At 45.4% G+C, this 18149-nt stretch overlaps 1 protein-coding gene across 2 annotated transcripts in view; it reads left to right on the forward strand.

Annotated features, from left to right (window-relative positions):
- Positions 1-8652: 8652 nt before the first annotated feature.
- LOC102471881 (uncharacterized) overlaps positions 8653-18149 on the forward strand; it is a 38458-nt gene continuing 28961 nt past the window's right edge. Inside the window, exons 1-2 of one of the 2 annotated variants that reach the window (XM_006156405.1) lie at positions 8668-8743; positions 17263-17391. In XM_006156405.1, the coding sequence (XP_006156467.1) occupies positions 17339-17391 (53 nt within the window). In that variant the 5' untranslated portion in view covers positions 8668-8743; positions 17263-17338. Of the gene's footprint in view, positions 8744-17262; positions 17392-18149 lie in introns of both variants that reach the window. The other variant, XM_006156406.1, reaches the window with a different exon arrangement.

Genomic DNA, 18149 nt, shown 5'->3' on the forward strand with positions numbered 1-18149 from the left:
TCCTGAGGCCCCTTTGTATCCCCTTCCCCGGGGGTGCTTCTCTCTCTAGATGAAGGGAAGGCAATGAGAACAGAGCATGGGAAAGGGTGAGTTGGATGTCTGCCTGAATTGAGGGCAAGAGGACCAGCATTTCAACCTTGGCCTTGTATCTGACTATAGGCTGCAGGCATCTGGTCAACTGACGCTTGAGGAAGCACTATAGGACCACTTAGATGCTTTTTGCCGATCACAACTCCCTATACTACAGAAATGTAAACTGGAGAATGGGGGTGACGGAGTAGAGAAAGGTTGAAAACCATTGATCACAGCATAGAGATCCAGCTAGCTAGCTCAGCATGGCAGAAAGGTCTCCTATTCTCAGGAAGCCCAAATACTCTGCCTGATCTATCCTTGTTGTTGGGGCGTGGGCACTGGTCTGACGGTGATCGCCCAGCACTGACTCATAGAGTGTCTTTGAATTTCGAAACCCCTCTGCTCCTGGTCGCTCCCACTGGTGGAGAAAGGGTTTGCAAGTCCATAGTCTTGGACTGGGAGGTCATACTGGTGTTGGCAGAAGCTCCTGGGGCCCCCAGGGTCAGAAGGCAAAGCTGGAAGATAGAGGAGGTCCTAATCCATAGGTGTGATGTAGCTGCAGTTCCAGGAACAAACGGAGACATGTACGTACAGGTTACATCCAGTCAGCAGGATATCGCCCACAGTGGACCAGCACCCACATGATGTCTGGAGAGAGGGAGACCCAACACCTGCTGACTTGGTTATGTCCTGGATCTGCACAGATAATAGTTAGTATTTATAGCAAACATTTATGTGGCACGTAATTGAGTACAAGCCACTCTTCTAAGCACTTCGCAATATCAACTCATTTAGTTAGTAATCATTTGTTGTTGTTTCTACTATAGGGCATGTGTGCTCACCAGAGAGACAGAGAGAGAGAAGCGAGAAATCACCCCCCAGGGGATGGCTATCCTGCAATCCCTTCTCTGTTCTTCTCTCGGGATTTTGGATGTGTACGCATGCACATATATCCAGTGTGGTTTTCAGGCCACTGGATCCAGGACTTGAACCTTGTTTTTGGCCATGTGGGATCTGGCATCTTAACCTCTATGTCACCTGCTGGCCCGCATAATAATCCTTTTTAAAAAGAATTATTTATTTAATTTGATTATTATTTTCTTTTGCTATAGGGCACGTGCACTCATCAGAGAGAGAAAGAGAGGGAAAGTGAGAAAGCAAGCTGCCAGGTCCAGGACTCAAACTGCAGTTGGCCATGTCACACCACAGTCCCTTCTCCTCCATTCTCCTCTTGGGATTTTGGGCACACATGCACTTGTGCCCAGTGTGAGTTTTAAGCCACTGGGTCCAGGACTCAAAGCATGTTCAACAACATGGGAGTCCAGCAATGTAACCATTATGCTACCTGCTGGTTCTAAGCTTTATCTTTTTCTATGCTTCCTTCTTCTGCAGACCATTACCTCAAAGTTTCAAGGTGGCTTATTTGCCACCAGGATCAGATCACAACCCATGTGCTGGCTGAAAGAGAAGGTAAGAAAACAAGCATTTGCCATTTCTTTCTTTCTCTTTTTCTTTCTTCCTTTTTCCTTCTCTTTCTTCCTTCCTTCCCTCCTTTCTTCCCTCCTTTCTTTCTTTCTTTCTCTCTTTCTTTCTTTCTTTCTTTCTTCTTTCTCTCTTTCTTTCTTCTTTCTCTTTTTTGGAGAGGTTTTTGCTATAGGGCACCTGCACTCGCCAGAAAAACAGAGACAGAGAGATGGAAAGCAAGAAATCATCCCCCGGGGGGATGGCCTTCTCCTCCATTCTCCTTTCAGGATCTTGGGCATGCACACATACGTGCCCAGTGTGAGTTTAAGCCACTGGGTCTGGGACTCAAACCGTGGTCGACTACATGGGAGTCCAGCGACATAGCCATTACACCCACTGCTGGTCTCGTTATTTCTATTTTACAGATAAAAAAACTGAGGCATAGAGAGGCTGAGTAACTCGCATTAGATCACACAGCTAGTGAGTAGCAGAGCTGGGATTTGAATCAGGTAATCCTGGCTCGTTGGTTTCTTCTCTGAATCACCAGAAAGAGCAATGCTGTCCCTCTGAAGGCGTACCGCTAACCCTATCAGTTGAAACCAAACTGCTTTTGCCATTCTGTTCCTCAGAATGGAGAAAAAGGCATCTTCCAGATCAATAGTTTCTTCCCAAGTACCAGGAGCTGAGTCATCCCGGCAAGGAGGCTACACCGGAAAAGCCCTTGTCATTGGTCTCACTGGTTGATTAAATCTTTGATAAATGCAGCTAATCTCCAAGTTCCATTAACCTGTGCCAAATTGGGGGTCGGGTAGACAGATGTGATAGGAACCATGACACAGCACTCTTAAGTCCTGTGGCCTTCATGTTGCTGCTCCCGGGGATGTAGCTTTGCTTTTATTTCACTCGACTGGGAGGAATTGCTCCAGGGACATTTGCTTGACCCTGCAATCCATAATTTCTAATTATTTGAGGGCCGCCATATAATAAACGCTATTTCATGTTCTGGCTATGTGGTCGTGACTTATAATAGAGAGATGGTTCTTGCCTTTACACACTTGATATTACAGTTGAAAGAGAAAAAGAACTAATTAACTAAGGTCATTGCAGGGACTGTAAATATTGTGAAAAACCCAGAAAGGGCTGTGTGAACCTGGCTAAGGGAGATCAATCTGTGCATTCTGCTCCTTGCTAAGGGCAGTCAGTTACACACACAGAATATTAAGATACCCCTGGAAAGGACCCGCTTTCCATTGGTCCTGTCAAGGTACAAACTTAGGGTGGAACTCCATTTGTTACCCGGTCAACATAAGCCCGCACTCAGACTGACAAAGCCCACGGTGTCCTGGGCCCCTGGGGATTCGTGTCAGGCCAGAATGGCTGCAGTTTCTTCTGGAAATGGCTGGAAAGTGCCGTGGGGCGGGTGTGGTGTCACGGTAGGATCCTCCCTCAGTGGTATTCCACCACCCTGTCCTCTTAAGTGAGTCTGGATTTGTGAGAGACAGAGAAAGAAAGAGAGAGGGAAAGTGAGAAATTACCCTCAAGGGGAATGGCCATGCCACAATCCCTTCTCTTCCATTCTGCTCTCAGGATTTTGGGTATGTATGTGACATAAGCCTGGAGTGAGTCTCAAGCCACTGGATCCAGGACTCCCTCAGTGGAATCGGGTATGTGGAGGGATCCAGCACCTTCAGCTCCACACCACCTGCTGGCCCCATCTGTTGCCTTTAAAAGAACTTGTTGCTTCCTTCTCTCATCAATCACTGATGGCAAGATGGAAGGGTTGGGGCATGTGCTGGTGTGGGCAGAGCACACAGGGAAGAGTCACACCACCCTTCCCGTCTCCAGGAGTCTTTTGATACCTTCCTTTTCATCGGTGTCTTTTGACTTAATCCCTTCACGACTACAATTAGGTCTGGCTATTGTTACCCACACTAGCAAGCTCTTAGAACCAGAGAAGGCTGGTTCCCACACTAAATTCATTGGTGAATACATCTATATCAATATATTGAGCCATATTCCAAATTACCTTTCATCTGCCTTGACCGACCTCTCAAATAATTCATCCCCTGAAAACAAGTTCCTATTTTAAGAAATTTCTAATGCTTCTCCTAGGTATCATTCATGACACCTCCCGTCTCATTCCTGAGACACATTTCATGCTGAAAGGTGTGTTGAATTCGGACTTTGACTACTAAGGAAGCAACTGTGAAAGATGGGACATGAAATGAACTCTTCTCAGAAATGGAGCCCTGATTTAATCAGACAAGAAACACAGTGGAGATAGTTTCAGAGGACTCCAGCCATCTAGTAGAATCCTCCCAGATATCTTAATTCCAATGGTCCTATCCCACTCTTTACAAGTAATGCCTTAACTTTATTTTTATAATTTTTTTCAGAGAGGTTTTTGCTGTAGGGCACGTGCGCTCACCAGAAAGAGAGAGAGAGAGAGACAGAGAGACAGAAAGTGAGAAATCACCCCCCAGGGGGAATGGCCACACCACAATCCCTTCTCCTCTACTCTCCTCTCGGGATCGTGGGCACGCATGCACACATGCCCAGTGTGAGTTTAAGCCACCTCGTCTGGGATTTGAACTGTGGTTGGCAACATGGGAGTCCAGCGACATAGCCATTACACCAACTGCTGGTCTCAGTGCCTTAACTTTAGTACGAGAGTCTTAGAAAGATTGCCATTCACCTGGCAGTATAATCCAGCAGCCTATGGAATAAGCTGTGAGTTAATTTCTCATCATTTTGAGTTCGGAGAGTCCTTTATATATTTTAGATATAAGTTCTTTATCCTATGCAATCATTCATCCCTTAATGATGAGAATTTATTCTGAGAAATAGGTCATCGGTAATGTCGCCAATGTGCAAACATCACAGAGTGTATTTACATACCCATAGACGGGCTAGCCCACCACACACCTAGGCTATACGGTCTAGTCTCTACAAAGGGACTTCAAGAAGTTTGTGGAAAGCAGGATTACAGCACAAGTTCATTTTGGTAAAAGGAAATGGCAATCCTTTGCAACGTTTTCATAGCACACATTTTCCACGAACTTTTCAAAGACCCCATGTAGGCTCCTCATGGAACCACCGCCGCATACTGACAATGGTCCATTGAAAACGCAAACGTCACTGTGTGGTGTCTCCCCGTGCGTGACTGCACGTCTTCGGCGTATGTTCTCCTGGCCTGTGACTTGTCCTTTTATCCTCTTAACAAACCTTTTGAAGAGTAAAGTTTTTGATTTTGAAGAAACACAGTTTATCAAGACTAAAAATAACCATGTTTTACCATTAAAGAAGGTGAATGTGTGAGAGGAAGAAGGAGAGAAGAGAGAGATGAACACCCTCCATGGGGTCCGGTCATCCCGTGATCCCCTCCCCCCCATCCTCGGCCCATTGGATTTGGGGCACTCACACGCCTGCTCAGTGCCCTTCAGGCTGACTGGGTCGGGAATGCGAACCATGGTTGCCGTGTGAGATCTGGCTTCTTTTGAAGAGTGCATCATCACCGTGCCTGGTTCTACTGTTTTTCTTTTGTGGATTATGCCTTTGGCATTCTATCTGGTTTTTTTGTTTGTTTGTTTGTTTGTTTGTTTGTTTTTTGAGAGAGATTTTTGCTATAGGGCACGTGCGCTCACCAGACAGACAGAGAGACAGAAAGTGAGAAATCACCCCCCAGGGGGGATGGTCACGCCGCAATCCCTTCTCCTCCATTCTCCTCTCGGGATCTTGGGCACGCACACACACGCCTAGTGTGAGTTTAAAGCCACTGGGTCCGGGACTCGAACCATGGTCGACTACATGGGAGTCCAGTGACATAGCCATTGTGCCAACTGCTGGTCACTGCGGGAAGGTTTTTAACTGCAAATTCAATATCTTTAAAGGATGTAGACTATTCAGATGATCAAAGTTCTCAAGGGAGCTCGGTAGTTTGTATCTGTCAGTGCACTCACACGTCTCATCTAAGGTTTTCAATTTACTGGCCGCAAGTCCCGATATTACTCTTTGGAAATCTGTGTTTAAGCTGTAGAGCTATTACCCTTCTCTTTTGTGAGGTTGGTAGTTTGTGTCTTTTCTCTTTTTTGCCTGACCACTCTGTCTAGAAGTTTATCGATTTTATTGATCTTTTCAAGAACTAGCTTTGCGTTGCCTTGATTTTCCTTAGTGTTTTTCTTATTGATTTCTGTTCTTTTCTTTATCATATCCTTTCTCCTGCTTAATTTGAATTTAATTTGTTCCTTTTCTAGTCTTTAAAGTAAACACTGAAGTCACTGATCTGAGATTTTCTCTTCTCTAATATAGACACTTAGTGTTAGAAATTTCTTCCTAAGTACTGCATGAGGGGCAGTCCACAAATCCTATATTGTATTTAATTTTTTATCCAGTTCAAAATACTTTCTGACTCTTTTTTTTTTTCCTTTTTTAGAGTGACTTTTATTATAGGGCGCGTATATTCTCCAGAGAAAAAGAGAGAGACAGAGATATCCCCCCTGGGGAATGGCCATGCCACAATCCCTTCTGCATTGTCTTCTTGGGATTTTGGTTATGCATACACACATGCTTGGCGTGAATTTTAAGCTCCTGGGTTCGGGACTCAAACCAGCGGTCAACTACGTGGGTATCCTGCAATGTAACCATTCACCAATTGCTAGTTCCCTGACTCCTGTTTTGATTTCTTCTTTGACCCATGGATTATTCAGAAGTGGGATTTTCTTTTTTCTTTTTCTTTTTTTTTTTTTTTTTGAGAGGTTTTTGCTATAGGGTGCTTGCGCTTGCCAGACAGAGAGAGACAGAGAGACAGAAAAAGAGAAATCACCCCCCAGGGAGGATGGCCACACCACAATCCCTTCTCCTCCATTCTCCTCTCGGGATCCTGGGCACGCACGCACACATGCCCGGCGTGAGTTTTAAGCCACCGGGTCCAGGACGCAAACCGTGGTTGACTACGTGGGAGTCCAGCGACATAGCCATTACGCTAATTGCTGGTCCCGGGATTTTCATTTTGACTAACTCTGCACTCCGCTTTGGTGAGGGGATGTGCTGTCTGACCATGTGCCCACTCTGTGGAAAAGCTGGTCTTTGGTGTGAGACAGTGACTTGGACACAGATGGAGAAGAAGAGATGGAAGACGAGGAGAGTATTCAGGACGTTCCCTATTTCAGGGCTCCCTGAGACCCATCTCCAGCCACACCCGACCTCAGAGACCAGCCTTCCCGTGTGATGAGAAGCATCGCCAACCCTTGGAGCTGCATTTGGGGCTGTGAGTTGATACAAGTTTAGATTTCATCTCCTCAGAGTGAGTCGTAAATCAGGATTCTGCTTTTAGAAAAGTTGCCGTTCCTCAAGCTTTGTTTCCATATTTTATGACAGAATGGTGAGTCTCAGAAAGAAATATCACCCTTTTAGAAGCCATGATGGATCACATTGGACAGACTTTGAGGCATCTACATATTTATTGATAGGTTCCTGAAAGTTATTATCAGTCCTTCAAACATTCCTCCCCCGATTCCTACCTACATGTCCATATCAGACAAAATTTCCCGATTGCGAGCCTTACTCTGTGTGTGATCTCCGCATTAATAATAGCAGAAGCATCGCTCAGACTCGCTACCCAAACCTGTGCAGTGCAGATGTCAGGCAGAAGCGGGTCTCGCTTGTTCTCTTTTTTGAAGAAAAAAAAATTGCTATGGGGCACGTGTGCTTGCCAGAGAGAGGGCAGGAGGAAGTGAGAAATCATCCCTAGGAAGAGGACCATGCTGCGGTCCCTTCTCGGGATGTTGAGCACACATGCACATGCATCTAGCATGTTTTTCAAGACACTAGGTTTGGGATTGGAACCTCACAATTGGCCACATGAGGTCCAGCCACCCTCACCAGCATGCCACTGGCTGGCCTGAGGCTCTCTTTAGAATGACCCCAGTCTGGGACTGGCAGTTGACATACTAGTTACATTGCTGGACTCCCATGTAGCCAACCATGATTCAAGTCCTAGACCTGGTAGCTTAAAGCTCATGCAGGGCACGTGTGCGTGCATGCCCGAGATCCCGAGAGGAGAAGGGATTGCAGCGTGGCCGTCCTCCCTGAGGGTGTGTGTGTGTGTGATTTCTTGCCTTTTGTCTCTCTCTCTCTCTCTCTCTGTCTTTCTGTCTAGCACATGAACCCTATAGTAAAATCTCTCAAAAAAAAATTGCTGTAGGGCATGTGTGCTCACTGAAGAGGAAGGAGAGGGGGAGAGAAAGAAAGCACAACCAGGGGAGATAGCCATGCCACAATTCCTTCTCCTCCATTCTCCTCTCAAGATTTTGAGCATGCCTGTACACACACTGGCATGTTTTTCAAATCACGGCATCTGGGATTCAATCGTGCATTTGGCCATGTGGGGTCCAGCAGCCTTAACCACCCTGCCACCTGACTGTCCTTGAACAGTATTAATTCTTACATCCCAACGTTAAACCTGTGTGGGAATGATTATTTTTGTTTTCTTTCTTTTTCTCTTTCTCTTTCTTTCTTTCTTTCTTTCTTTCTTTCTTTCTTTCTTTCTTTCTTTCTTTCTTTCTTTCTTTCCTTCCTTCCTTCCTCCCTTCTTTCTTTCTTTTTCTCTTCCTTTCTTTCTTCTTTTCTTTCTTTCAGATGTTTTTGCCTTAAGGTGCATGCACTCACTGGGGACAGAGAGACAGAGACAGTAAGAGGTAAAGTGAGAAATCACCCTCCAGGGGGATGGCCATACAGCCATCCCTTTTCCCCCATTCTCCTCCTGGGATTTTGGGCATACACACACGTGCCTGGCATGAGTTTTAAACTACTGGATCTGGGGCCCAAACCACAGTTGGCTACATGGGAGTCCAGTGACATAACCGCTACACTATCTGCTGGTCCCTCATTTTTGTTTCTCTATATCTGAATCTAAATTGCCTCTGGAAGTTTAACTGTCCTCCTTACCTATGGATATATTTTATTCCGCCATAGATGCATTATTCATCTACATGGCCTTTGTGGTCCCTAGATGTCTTCCTAAAGCATTCTTGGTTAGCAAAACTTGGTGTGACATCATGATGACACCACAATAGAGGCTGCAGCTGTTGTCACTGAAGGTTTCTATGCCCTCATTTCCTGGCAAGGATTAGACACAGACATACATGGCATGGTCAAGGACCAAGACAGAGGCTCTGTGACTTCACAGGATGGAGGATGGAAAACAAAGGTAATTAGAGTCCACAGATCAGGGTATTCCTGTTGGAACTCTTGCTTGGAGAGCCCAAGGGTTTGGGAGGCTTGAAGAACTGGACCTGAGAAGTAATTTTATTACGTATGTAGTGGATGTGGACTGAGCAGCCACGCAGGGAAGTCAGGGAGAAGCCCGGGGAGCTGAGTTTCTCAGAACACATTGGGCCCAAATGGGATTGTGTGAGTAGTCCTTCAGCCACTTCTGCTTAATCTGCGAGTCTGAAGAGATGGATTTATGAAGTCCTAGTTGGCTTGGTCTTTGGGGACTTTTATACCCAGTCTAATGACATCACTCTAATTCTTCTCATCATAGGGAAGCATCTAGAACAGAGGGACACAAACCTGGGTGGAGGCTTTGTCTTAAGTAGTTGAATGACTTTGGTGAAGTCATTTCGTCTTTATAATCTTCCCTTTCTAATCTGTTGTCTGTTATTGGCCCAGCTACTCTCTAGATGCCTTCCAGCTCTGAGAGTCTGTATTTACTGGGTAGCAGAATAGTTAAGGTACCAGACTATGGAGCCAGACTGCAGGGTTCAGGGCCTAGTCTGCCATCATCCCGCTGTTTGACTTTGGACAAGTTACTTAAGTTCTCTGTACCTCCCTTCCCTTACCTGTGGAGTGGAGGTAATAATAGGACAGACAAGTATCAGGTTCATATCCTGAGTCCTCCCTGCACCAGTCAGGTACATGCATGCCTGAGATCCAGGCTGGCTGACGCTGAGGGTGAATAGCAATGTGAAGATGCTGTTGGGGAAACTTATTTCTCTCTTGTGGAAGAAATAATAAATAAACTTAAATAATAATAATAATAAAACAACAGCCAACTCATGGGGCCATTGTGAGGATTAGATGACAGAATCAAGAAACGTTAGTCATTTCTATTACCAGGACTCTGTGACCTATAGTAGGGGGTTCAAGTCGGTCATTCTCTGAGATTGAAGGTCCTAGTTCTTGCAACAATTTGGTTTGGGCCTTGAGGACTCAGCCTTAGTGACTTAGTGTACTGCCTTAGAGAGCAGGCGAGGTGAAGTTAGAGGAAGCTGGATGACATATAATCGATTCTTTGGCTTCTGGCCTTCATGAGTGTAGCTTGGTAGATGCATGTCTAGCTAGTCATCCCGTCATTTCTCTTTTCTGCAAGGCCTTGGCAAATATCATACTATTTAAAAAATATATTTAATTATTATTTTGCTATAGGGCACATGAACTCACCATAGAGGGGCAACAGATGGCGTAAAGGTTACATCACTGGACCCACATGTAGTCAACTGTGGTTCGAGTCCTGGACCCAGTGGCTTAAAACTCACACCAGGCGTATGTGCATGCCCCAAATCTCAAGAGGAGAATGGAGGAGAAGGGGTTGTGGTGTGGCCAACCCCACCCCCGGGAGGGGGGTGCTGTGATTTCTCGCTTTCTGTCTTTCTGATCCCACATGGCCAACTGAACAGTTTGAATCCCAGACCTGGTGGTTTGAAAACCATGCCAGGTGTGTGTGTGTGCATGTGTGAACACGCACCCAAAAATCCCAAAGGGAGGGAGAAATGGAAGAGAAGGGCTTGTGGCATCATCCCCACGGGGAGTGTTTTCTCGCTTTCCCTCTCTCTCCCGCTTTCTCTCCCCTTCTCTCTGTGGCGAGCACATATGTCCTCTGGCAAAAATTTTTAAAAAAATAATTTAAAAACAAATGTAACACAATTGGAGTGTTGAGGGGTTGCCTCATGAGAAGTAAAGAGAAGTCTCAAGCGTGCAGAAATAATATTGGGTCATTGGAAAAGTCATGACACATTTTTACATAGGAAAACATAGAAAAATACATCATGACTTTTCCACTGACCCAACAGCAGATAGAAGGAGCAGCCTCTACCTCTGTGGCCAAGAGACATGGGAGAATGAGACACCACCCTCTCTAGGGCCAACCTGAGAACCAGCACAGCCGTGGCTCACTGGATGGCAGAAGAGTCGAGTGGTGTGGCACTTGCAAAACTGGCTGGAAACCTGCTGTCTAGGATGTTGGGGAGAGCTGGTCACAGGAGGTTCCTCCCTGGAGGCCTCCAGGAGAATACCCTAAGGGGGGTGGGGTGCTGGGGAAGGGGGAAGCTGCTGCCTACCATGCACTGCAGGAGCTGCGCACCGGGCAGCCACGGATGTGCTGCAGGAACTTGACGAGGGAAACACCCGGAACAAGGACAGAGTGCTTCCTTCTGTGGTCTCTGTCCTGTGTCCTCCATTGATGAAATTTGGCGTAATACCATCTGACAATGAGAAATAATATTTCAAGTGCCCAGATCAATTTTCACCAGCAGACAATAAACGGTGAATTAGAAGGCAATACATTGCTAACTGGTCCAAGTGCAATCTATTCCCATTGTAATGGTGAATGGGTATTTCTTCATGGGTTTCCTCTTTGTGTAGGTAGTTCAAGGCCCATGCCCCCTTCTAGTCTTCCAGAGTTATAATGGCTTTAACCCACAGGGCACAGAACTCCAAACATTCAGTTATAACATTCCTTGAGCTGTCTAGCTTCTTTGAACCTCTTTTTATTTATTTTTTTTTAAGAGAGAGTTTTGCTATAAGGCAAGTGTACTCACCAGAGACACAGAGAGAAACAGAGAGACAGAAAGTGAGAAGTCACCCTCCAGGGTGGAGGCCACACCACAGTTGCTTCCTCCATTCTCCTCTCAGGATTTTGGGCACACACGCACATGTGCCTGGCTTGAGTTTTAAGCCACCAGGTCCGGGACTTGAACCATGGTTGACTACATGGGAGTCCAGTAATATAACCATCTGCTGGTCCCTGAAACTCTGCTTTTTAACTTGCACCTGAAAAGAACCTTTTCTTAATTTTGAACTTTTCTATGTTTTCAACTTTTGTTGTTTTATTTCTGGAATCAGAGCATATCTCTTTATTTCAGTTCAGGCTGCCTCCTTAACTGAAAATTCACCCTCAATGAACACATAAACAGAGAAAGTAGGAAAGGGTATTTAAACTTTAGTTTGCAAGTCCAAGAAGTGGTTTCGTAAATACAGAAACAGGTAAGACTACCTCTTAGGCTTTTCCTCATAGGCCTGATACATTGAAGTTTGAATTGGCTTTTAAATTTCCTAAATAAGCGAATATCTAAATTATGTTTGCAGAAAGGAGGAAGACACCTTTATATTCTCAATAAAATATTTACTTTTCATTAACTATTTATTTCAGGTGATAAAGATAAATAATGCACGACCACTGCAAAAATTTTTGACTAGTAGAGGGAAAAAATATACCCTCAACTTTTTATTATAAAACATTTCGAATATGTGGAAAATTTGAAAGACTAAATAATGTCATGAACACTACATCATTTCTGGACACGAGTCATTCACTGATAACACACTACCGCTTTGCTTTATAGCTCTCTCTAGATATCTGCATGCATGCAAATACACATGCATAAATACACGTTAAAAATAAACTGAAAAAAAAATTGGGAACCAGTAGTTAGCGTAATGGCTATGTCGCTGGACTCCCACGTAGTCGACCGCGGTTCGCGTCCCGGACCCAGTGGCTTAAAACTCACACCGGGCGCGTGTGCGTGCGTACCCAAGATCCCGAGAGGAGAATGGAGGAGAAGGGATTGCGGCGTGACCATCCCCCTTGGGGGGTGATTTCTCGCTTTCTGTCTCTATGTCTCTCTCTGTCTGTCTGGTGAGCGCACGCGCCCTATAGTGAAAACCTCTCCAAATAAAATAAAATAAAATAAACTGAAAAAAAATTCACAACATCATAACACTCACTCCTGAGTACTTTAATGTACATTTCTTAAAATACAAGGGCATATTTCTACCCAACCATTAATGTCATTATTACACCTAAATTAGTAATAATTTTCTAATATACAGCTCATATTTAAATGTACCCAACTTTTCCATGAAGGAAATGTTAAAAAAAAATAAAAAAGGTCTGGGGCTGACAGGTGGCGTGGTGGTTAAGGTGCTGGACTCGCACATGGCCGATTGTGGTTCAAGTTCCAGACCTGCTGGCTTGCTTTCTCATTTTCCCTCTCTCTGGTTAAATTAAAGTAATTATAATAATAATAAAAATAAAATAAAGTAATTAAAAAATAGATCCGATTTAGACTTACGCACATTTTGAAGGGGCCATGATAGATTATAGAATGTCCTACATTCCTGATTTGTAGTTACACAATCATGGTGTTCATTTGTTTCTCTGCCCCCTTGTTTCCTCTGAACTAAAAGTTAAAAATAGACTTTTAGGGACCACAGATGGCATAGCAGTTATGTTGCTGGACTTCCACATGATTGACCTCAGTTCAAGTCCTGGACCTGGTGGTTTGAAAATCACACCAGGCGTGTGTGAGTGTGTGTCTAAGATCCCGGGAGGAGAATGGAGAAGGAATTGCAGCAAGGCCATCCCTCCTGGAGGGTTTCTCACTTCCTCTCACTGTGTCTGTTCTCTCTCTCTCTCCAGCGACCACATGTGCCCTAAGGCAAAAACCTCTAAAACAAAACAAAACAAAAAATAGAACTTTAAACCAACATGTATTGAATATTTTCTTCTAGAAATTTTCAAATACACATACAAGTTAACCGAAGTGTATACATGCACACATATACAGCAAGAGGGGAAGAGAGCGAGAACGTTCTTTACAAATTGAGGAGGGCAAATACTATTAGGTGCATTTCTAAGTTAACATAAACAAACAAAAAAATGCATTTACAATACCTGAAAAGTGAAGCTCCAATTAATTACAGCATTTTACCATGTTCCTAAGTAAAAGGGCAATAGGAAAAAAATCATACAGGTAAATGTGACAGCATGCAAATTATAAAATGTCTTCTGATAAACAAAAAATGAAATGTACAACAACCAAAGACAAACTGAGAAGCTATTTCAAATGTCAGTACCAATTAGGATTTTTTTCTTACAAGTAACATGAACTGCATAAACAATGGGGAAATACTGTTTTGAAATGCATGTCTCACGCAAGTATTCTAAAGGCGGGGTGGGCTTCAGGCATGGTATGAACAGGGCTCTCTCTGTTTCTCTGTAGTTCTTTTGATTCTCCCTTGCTCTGGGAATTCTCTGTCTGCAGCCTGGCTTTCCTCACAGTTATGGGATAGAAGCTCAAGGCAACTTGGGGTGGCATGCTTCTTTGTTCATGTCTAGAGGAAGAGAGAAAAACTCTTGGCTTGGCCATGGAATATAAATCCTTCCTTGTCATTAGCTGAAACTTAGTTCATGTCCCTCGCCAGAACCAAGCGCAGTGTCTAGGGAAAGGTCACGCACAGATCTTGGGCTATGTTCTTGCCAAGTCACAAGCCAGGGCTGGATCCTCAGATCTCCACATTAGACAGGGTCCCCCACCCTCTGAGTCCTGGGAATGGGGTCAACCTCACTGAGTCAGATGGAGGAGGGGCAGATACCCCTACAAAATTTGGAATTTGTTAGAAAGTTGGAAGGGAAAGTGCCTGTTTGGTAGGCAGGTCAGCATCGCTGCAGTCCTGTACAATTTCGATAACCACAAAGCGACAAAGGATGCCGTGAGAAAGAAAACACTAAGGCTGAAATAATACAAACAGGGTGGGTGGGACCTAGCTTCACATTTCGAGGCTTCTTCATTAGCCCCACCTCTTACCTCTCTGCCCTCGCAGGTGTTCACGTCCCCAGCTCCCAGACATTGTCCTCTCTGGTCCTATTGTGATTCGTATGGAGCTGACTGTTTTAAAGAGAGGGTCAGGTGGGAGGTGGTGGTGAGCCGGAGCTCAGCAGAGCTAGAGAAGTGAACATTATGGAGATTGGTCAATAAGATCAGCCATGTCTGCGGGCTGGTCACTGCTAAGTCAGGATTCCATCCTCTTCCGACGGGAACTGGGAGACAAGGGCCTCTATCTTCCCTGGTGATTGTACATGAGGACTTCAAAGATTTTGTAGAAAAATAGAATGAATGTATGAGTTCATTCTGGTGCAAAAAAAAATGGAAATCCATGCATAGTTTTGTATAATAGGCATTTCCATGAATTTTTAGGAGACCCTAGCTTTTCAAAGGAATGGCTCTCTAATCTTTGACGCAGACACTTCTGAGTTGTGAGAGATCCATGATCGCAGGACCAGCAGATGGCGTAACGGTTCCATCACTGGACTCCCATGCAGATGACTGCAGTTTGGGTCCTAGACCTAGCAGCTTAAAACTCACACCGGGTACGTGTGCATGTGTGTCCCACATCCTCAGAACAGAATGAAGAGGAGGAATTGTAGTGTGGCCATCCTCCCTAGTGGTGGTGGGGGGGGGTGATTTCTCTCTGCCTTCTATCTCTCCAGCGTGTGCTTGCACCCTACAGCAAAAAAACTCAAACAAAACAAAAGAGATCCACCATTATAATTATAAACTCAGTTTACTGAATGCGTTGAGCAAGGGGATCAGTGGTTTATGGCCAGTAAATTCCAACAGCAAATTCTCCTGGCATTGTGGAGCCTTCTCAGGCAGGCCTTGTGATGGGGGCCAGGGTCACCCTCAGTGCCTGACCTCATGCTGTTGGAAGCCATGCCAGCATTTGGTCTTCTCTAGTGCAAACGTTTGGGCAGGTTGTTTTATGCCGAGAGCTCCTCAGTTCCTGCCCTTTGAGGATGTGAACTGTCGGTCCAAGGTCTAGCTTAGTGCTCCGTCATCCTGAGTGAGTAAATTAATCTAGCGTAACCTCCTTACTATACAGACAAGGAACAGAAAACACTCCTTACTCTCCTTAGGGCTGCTTCACGGTGGCCACAGGGAACTACGCCCTATCATCTGCTCAAGGTCGCCCCTCCTTTGCTGCCTCGTCCCTAGTTGGACACATTCTGAGGTCTCTTTGCCTGAGGCTGCCTCTTTGTCAACCCCAGGTGGCCAGGGGTAAGCTAGCAGGCAGTGCCAGGACCTCACCCTTCCATGCTGCACAGGCCTGCAGGGCCATGGCTGGGGAATCAGAGAGGCTGAGTTTTGTTATTGAGCCCCTATTCGCTTTACAGGAAGTGAAAATGACTTTACTGGAAATGGGGGGGGGGGGGGGGGGACCTTAACAGCGGAAACAAAATGTTTTTCCTGTAAATGGGGGGGGGGGAGGGCAGACTTAACGCAGGACAGAGCTCTTGGCTGCCTTTCCCTGGACCGTAAGGAGGCACAGGGTTGAGCCCATCCTTGGAGAACTCTAAAACATCTAGAAACAGCTGAGGGCAATGGAAACCTTTCTACAGTTCGGACATCCCAGACAGAGCCAGTGCTCAGCCTGAAAGAGGTGTCTTGAAAAGAGCACCGAGGGGGGCTGGATCATGGCGTAGCACAAAACCTGCACTGCTCCGTGAGGCTGACCTGAACCGGAAGGTCTGGGCTTGGGGCTAGAGACCTCCTTGGCATGGCCAGTGTGTGCCGTAGTCCTGGGCTGGATGTGGCTGGGGGCAGGTCGTGGTATTAAAACCCTCTAACTGGTGCTCTCTCTCTCTCTCACTCTCTGTCTACTCATAAAATAATAAAAAGGGTTTAAAAGGAAAGAGCAAATGGTCTATAAGGAAAAGTCTCCATATGGTGGTGAGAACACAGAACGGTGCTTTTACAATCCTGTGATAAAAAGGAGTACATAACTTGAAGAAGCATACTCAATATTTTAAATTTATATTCGCAAATCGGGAAAAATGCGTGCAAGCTAGGGAAGATATATGAGGGATCTTCTGAAAGCTCATGGAGAATGCATATCATTAAAAACTATGCGTGGATTGCAATATTTTCTTGCACTAAAACTCTTTAATTCCATTTTCTATGAACTTTTTTTTTGGAGAGAGATTTTTGCTATAGTGTGTGTGTGTGCTTGCCAAAGAGACAGAGACAGAAAGACAGAAAGTGAGAAATCACCTTCCGGGAGATGACCATGCCACAATTCCTTCTCCATTTTCCTCTTGGGCATGCATGTACATGTGCCTGGTGTGAGTTTCAAGCCACCGGATCTGGGACTCGAACTGTCATTGACTACATGGGAGTCCAGCGACATAACCATTAGACCATCTGCTGGTCCCCTCTGTGAACTTTTTGAAAGTCTCCTTTGTATGGATGCTCAGTCAGGGGCATCTCCTCAGGAACACCTGGAGGCTGAATGTTTACATTCAGGGAATATGAGTTTACATGCAGAGAATATGGGTTTAAAAGGGAATATGGGTTTAAAAAGGTTGGGAAGCTGGTCCCCTCTCTGCCCCATTGTGTGTCTGAGGAGGGTCCTTGGGTCCTGGATTCCAGCCACGACCTTGAGAAGAGCAGGGCGTGTGTGTGGGGGGGTGGGGTGGGGTGGGGGCTTGGTTATCTCCCATAGCCTGACGAGAAGGAAGTATTTAGTTTAGAAAAAAAAAAAATCCGTTTTATCTAGGTGTAATCCATTGTTCCTGCAACAGGACCTGGAATATTAAAGAATGGGAGAAGACCCAGGAGGAAGGAAGCTGTGGCTGGTGGTAGTGTCACCAATAATCTTTATTCCCAGGGCCACCAAAGTGTGGAAGTTCTGAGGAAGCAGAGGACACTGCTGGGCTGTGCAGAACCCTCAGCCCTGCTTGCTAATGTGCCTGCCGTTGCCGGCTTCTCTGCTTGGCCCTGGATGGCCGGGAGAGAGGTAAGGCTGCTCCTCACCCTTCCTACTTTGCTTCTTCCTTCCCCCCCATGCAGAGCTCAGGATAAGGAGTTAGGGTGGACTGGGAGGCTTGATAGAGGCCTCCAGAGAAGGCCACATCCTCATCTCTGGAACTGTAATAGGATGCCTTACATGACAGGGGGACTCTGCTGATGTGATTAACAATCATGAGGTGGGGAGATGACTCCGGGTCACACACGGGTACTCTCTGCAAGCAGAGTCTCCACAGAGGGAACCTGGAGGATCAGACTCAGATAGTGGATGGCATGGCAGAAGCAGAGGTTGGAGTGGTTGATGTTTTTTTTCAGATTTTTTTTTTGTTGTTGTTGTTCTAGGGCATGTGCACCAGAGAGTCAGAAAGTGACAAATCACCTCCCAGGGGGGATGACCACGCTGCAATCCCTTCTCCTCCATTCTCCTCTTCAGATCGTGGGCATGCACACACATGCACCCAGCGTGAGATTTAAACCACTGGGTCCAGGATTCAAACCATGGTTGACTATGTGGGAGTCCAGCAACATAACCACTATGCCATCTCCTGGTCCCTGGAGTGGTCGATTTTTTTAGATGACCACTAACAGTCTGCCATAGTAGCCACCATATGAAACTCTTGTGTATGCTTTGAAATAGTTGCTTTATGATTAAAAGCATTTTTTGTTTCTGATTTTAACATACTTTAATCCAGTGACTCAAAATTCTGCCATTGTGTACTAAAATACTATCAGGTTGTTGGAAAAGTC

The sequence above is a fragment of the Tupaia chinensis genome, unplaced genomic scaffold, assembly GCF_000334495.1.
Source record: "Tupaia chinensis unplaced genomic scaffold, TupChi_1.0 Scaffold000493_1, whole genome shotgun sequence".
NCBI classification, from domain to species: Eukaryota; Metazoa; Chordata; class Mammalia; order Scandentia; family Tupaiidae; genus Tupaia; species Tupaia belangeri.